Here is a 4,968-nt window from a genome sequence, read left to right as displayed (position 1 = left end):
TTCGTACTCATTTACGTTGTTTTAGCTCACGTTTTACGCTGGAATAGGCCTGAGCCAGGACCCGCGCACGATCGGCTGCACGCGATTTTCACGTCGTAATTTTAGGCCTTGTTTGCTGTTACAAAACAGATATAGGATTTACGCTAAATTTCGTACTCGTTTACGCTGTTTTAGCTCACGGTATATGCTGGAATCCGCCCGAGCCAGAACTAGAACCACATACTACATGATTTATGCTGTCAAGTACATGTCATTATGCAGTCGTAAACGCTGTCCACAGTGTCATATTCGTTCCACGTGGTTCGGGCATCAAAAGATTCCTTTACGCATGGTTTATGCATCTTTATCTATATATATATATTGTCTTACGCTTATCGTCCTTGATTCTTGGCTGTCGACTGCATGGCTGACGCAAGCACGCGTGGGTGCTGGGTCGACCGCGTCCTGGCTGGGGCTTCCATTAGTAGGTGAAGCCCAGGGCTTTCATTACCTCTTCTATATATATATATATATATATATATATAACGGGAGCCCTGGGCTTCCAGTAGTTAAAGGAAGCCCAGGCCGACCACCCTGCAACGTGGTTTAACCCAGCGCGCCGACTCAACCCGCCTGTCGGGTGCGCCACCCGCTCGATGCGCGCAAAAAAGGAATGCATGCATGAGTCAAACACGTTTCCTTGCATGCGCGTAAATTTAGGAAAGATATGTGTGACAGTTTCTATTTTTAATTGCTTTATTTCTTCCATAAATTTAGGATCGCTGCAACAGCCATGCAGCTAGACTCGTAAGGACCATTTTATGATATATACTGATACTAAATATGCTACACTGTGTAGATAATTATGCAATTAAGTTTACTGCATGCGCACGAATTTATGATGGAAAGAATGTGCAATGAAAGGAAATGAATTGCACGCATAGAAACAAAAATCGTATTTAATGTTTTATTTCCTTCATAAATATAGGATCCCTCCATCAGCCATGCAGTTAAACACATTAGAACTAGTTTATGATATATACTGATACAAATTATACTACACGGTGTAGGTATTTATGCAATTCGGTACGCTGCGTAAAAAATCTGGCATGTTATTCACTGGTGGACGCATCTCCGGGTTGTAGCGTAAAAACCTTAAGTTTTGAGCATAAAATCCCTTAATTATAAGCGTAAATACCGAGCCAATGTGAGAGGTTGATAGCTCTAGTAGTTTGTTATTATGATCATTTTTTATGGCAGATCCGAAAAACATGGCAGCCGCATGCATGCGGTTTCTATTTTTATATAGATCCAAAAATTATGGCAAAATGCATACATGGGTCAAACACGTTCTCTTGCGTGCGCGTAAATTTAGGAAAGATATGTGTGGCGGTTTCTATTTTAAATGCTTTATTTCCTCCATAAATTTAGAATCGCTGCAACAACCATGCAGCTAGACTCGTAATGATCATTTTATGATATATACTGATACTAAATATGCTACACTGTGTAGATAATTATGCAATTCAGTATACTGCATAAAAATCTGTTACCAGCTGCATGCATACAAATTTATGATGGAAATAATATGCAATGAAAGGAAATTAATTGCATGCATAGAAACAAAAAATCGCATTTAATATTTTATTTCCTTCATAAATATAGGATCCCTCCAACAGCCATGCAGCTAAACGCATTAGAACTAGTTTATGATATATACTGATAAAAATTATACTACACGGTGTATGTATTTATGCAATTCGTTACACTACGTAAAAAAATCTGACATGTTGTTCACTAGTGGACGCATCTCCGGGTAGAGCGTAAAACCTTAAGTTTTTTGAGCATAAAATCCCTCAATTATAAGCGTAAATACCGAGTCAATGTGAAAGGTTGATAGCTCTAGTAGGTTGTTATTACGATCCTATTTTTATGACAAATCCGAAAAACATGGCAGTCGTATGCATGCAGTTTTTATTTTTATACAGATCCAAAAATTATGGCAAAATCGTGAAAGTTTCCATTGCATACGCGTAAATTACGAACATCATAAATCAAGGAATTGCCTTTCCAATGTGCATGCAGTAAACTGATATACGAACTCCATGTTCAAGCATAAAATCGTACAGTTTTTAGCGTAAATAATACATGTGGTAGGCATGAAACACAATAATCGAAAAGAAAACACGAATCGAAGGAGGTAGTGGCCGGAGGACGTCGTCAATAACACAAGCACAAATGTAGGTTGTCACTCGGGCCGCCGAAACTGCGCCGGATCGGAGGATGTCACGCGCGATCATCGCTGCGCGCATCTCGCGCCTTCCGTGACGCCGCTCGCTCGAACCTCGCGCCTCATACGTCGACGGGCGCCGCTTGCTTGCCGGTCTTGGAAGTGCCACCTCCTCGGGGCCTCGGGGACGCCGCCGTCGCTTGCCCGCACAAGGGCCCCGCTGTCGCTCGCCTTCTGGATCGGGGAGCCGCCGCCACCGACCTGGGAACCGCCGCCACTACTCCGGATCGAGGAACCTCCGCCACCGTGTGTCGATGTCATGGAGCTGCGGTCACCGGCTGGGGGTCCATCGCCGCGCATGCTCTGGGGCAACCGTCATCGTGTCACGCGGCGTCGCTAATGAATCAGAGTGGAGCGTAAAAAACTGAACCCTAGTACTCCGGGTCCTGTTTTATAGACGTTCAGACCTGGTCCGGCTCGACATTGCACCGTCCGAACCTGGGCTTCCTCTATTATTGGAAGCGTAGGGCTCTTAATATATAAACTATATATATATATATATATATAATATAACTTAATAAATAGGATTATTGCAACCACAATTTTCTTAGGACAAACACATTGTTGTCGCTCGTCATGTCATGGGCTTCTCCAACAGCGCCGAGACGTACCACTGGTCCTTCTCCTTTCCCCGGTGGCCGGTGTTCCACCGCAGCTTCCTGAACCCGACGCGATCCAGCATCGGCGCGAGCGTGGCGTTCAGCTGCATGGCGGCGCAGACGAAGTGGTCCAGCCAGAACAAGCCCCCGGGCCTGAGCACCCTGTACACGTCGTACAGCGCGAACTCCAGCATGTCGCCGGCGCCGAGGCCATGCCCCGCGTGCACGATATCCATGGCGCCGTCGAACAGGGGCAGCCGGTGCGCGGGGGTAACGTGAAGCGCCACGAGGCCGCGCGACGCGACGAAGCTGCCGAACGGCGCGCCGGAGTCGACGGCCGCGGTGAGCACGGTGGCCCCCGCGCGCTCCAGCATCCGCGCGGCGAACGTGCCGGAGGGGGAGCCGCCGCCGAGGTCCAGGCCGATGCGCACCGTGCCGTTGGGACGCGCCCGGAGCACGGCGTCGATGGAGTAGGACAGCGCGCCGTCGTCGCGCGCCCATCTACCCCGCCCGCGCCGCAGGTCGAAACATGATCCGCCGTCGCCGTCGCCGCCGCAGCCAGTGATGTTACCGCGGGCGGCCGCGAGGCACGAGTAGCTCTTGCACGCGTACGCGTCCCAGACGACGGTGGTGTCCGGTGGCGTGGTCCACAGGCTCCGGGGCAGCGGCGCCGGCTGCGGGTACCCCTTGGGCGAGCGCGGGCGGCAGCGGCGGCGCGGCAGCGGCTCGCAGCCGCTGAGCATGAGCCTGTGCGCGAGTTGCTCGTCTGACGGGCACTCCCCGCCGGGTGCGTAGTCCATGTAGCGCTCGAGATCGTCCTGAACGCGGACGCACGCGTGGCCCAGGACCGGGACCGCAGCCTCGGTCACATCGTGGTGGCGCGGGCCGACACCGACAGCGAGCCTGAGCTCGCCCGCGGGCTCGCGCTTCCATTCGCCGCCGCCAGTGGCGGAGAGCTCCTCCCGCATGGCGTGCAGGAGCGTGCGGAGGAGCTCGTTGGCGGTGCGGACGCGGGCGTGGAGGTCCGCGAGGTCGGCGCGGCCGGCGGCGAGCGCGGCCTGCGTGGCGTTGAGGTCCGCGTGGAGCGCCGCGGAGCCGTCCCAGAGGCGGACGATGGTGGCGGCGGGCCTGTAGCCGCCGCCGTAGCGGCGGAGCAGGGAGGACCCGGCGCCGGAAGAGACGACGGCGACGGAGACGGCGTTGGTGAGCAGGAACATGAGCAGCGTGGCCGCCGTGGTGCAGCTGCAACAGTAGCAGCGGCGCCGCGTCGGCGGCAGCGGCTTGTTCTTGCCGTTGCCGTGGAGGTCGTCGTCGTCCATCACCGATGGGCTCGATCGATCTCACTTAGCAAGCAGGCAGGATCGAAGTGAGACGAGGGGCACAATGCAGAGATAGCAGTAGTCCAAGAGTAGATCACACATCGAAAAGCTCGCGACCGCTTGCTGCCGATCGTATTCGTATGTACGTACGCCTACAGTTTGATTTGCATAGTACGTGGGCATGGCGGACTAATTGGCGGTTGCTTGCGAGTGCGACGCGGGAAAAGGGGGAGGGTAGCTTCATTTGCAGGCGTGCGCTCGCTTCGAGATGAGAGACGTTAAGAGGCGCCGCCATTTGCTTGCTAGATTGCTTTGCTAGCAACACGCTCGTAAAGTCGTACGTAAAGTGTTTTTTTTCTCTTCTTTTGAGGATCACGTGATGTGCTGAGAGATTGAGTGATATTATACCAAAGTGAAATCCAGGAAGAAAAGCAGTTGGCGGGCGGGACGGCCCAGCACAGCCCAGCCTAATAGGGAGGGGCGGAGGGCGTATTATGGGCTGTAAACATGTAAATGTCCTCACAGTTTTGGACCAGCTGTGGAGTAGGTGGGCTTCAAACCCATGCCGGTAGGCCCGCTAGAGGAGAAATTTACGTGCACTGAACAGGCTAGCTGCTTTCCTCTATCTCTCTCTCTCAAAAAAGAATGAGTAGTACGTGCAGTGTGCAGTGTGCAGTGCATGCAACACGGCATCGGTACCCACTAGACCGCCGCACTTGATACGATTGGCGGCAGGCAGGTTGGGAGTACGGAGCACCGCACAGGCACCCAACCGCCGCGC

The 4,968-nt window shown here is 52.6% G+C and overlaps 1 protein-coding gene across 1 annotated transcript; it reads right to left on the bottom strand.

Annotated features, from left to right (window-relative positions):
• Window positions 1-2,627: 2,627 nt before the first annotated feature.
• Window positions 2,628-4,426, bottom strand: LOC103653138 (S-adenosyl-L-methionine-dependent methyltransferase superfamily protein). The gene has a single exon (XM_008680096.3). It carries the CDS (start codon window positions 4,185-4,187, stop codon window positions 2,844-2,846), a length of 1,344 nt encoding a protein of 447 aa, XP_008678318.1. The 5' UTR covers window positions 4,188-4,426; the 3' UTR covers window positions 2,628-2,843.
• Window positions 4,427-4,968: the final 542 nt, after the last annotated feature.

Source organism: Zea mays, chromosome 4, assembly GCF_902167145.1.
Source record: "Zea mays cultivar B73 chromosome 4, Zm-B73-REFERENCE-NAM-5.0, whole genome shotgun sequence".
Lineage (NCBI taxonomy): Eukaryota > Viridiplantae > Streptophyta > Magnoliopsida > Poales > Poaceae > Zea > Zea mays.
The sequence above is the reverse complement of the archived record's forward strand: the minus strand, read 5'-3'. Positions and strand labels throughout refer to the sequence as shown.

Excerpts from the sequence above, each read along its gene's own strand:
- LOC103653138 (XM_008680096.3), bottom strand. The coding sequence starts at position 4,187 with ATGGACGACGACGACCTCCACGGCAACGGCAAGAACAAGCCGCTGCCG.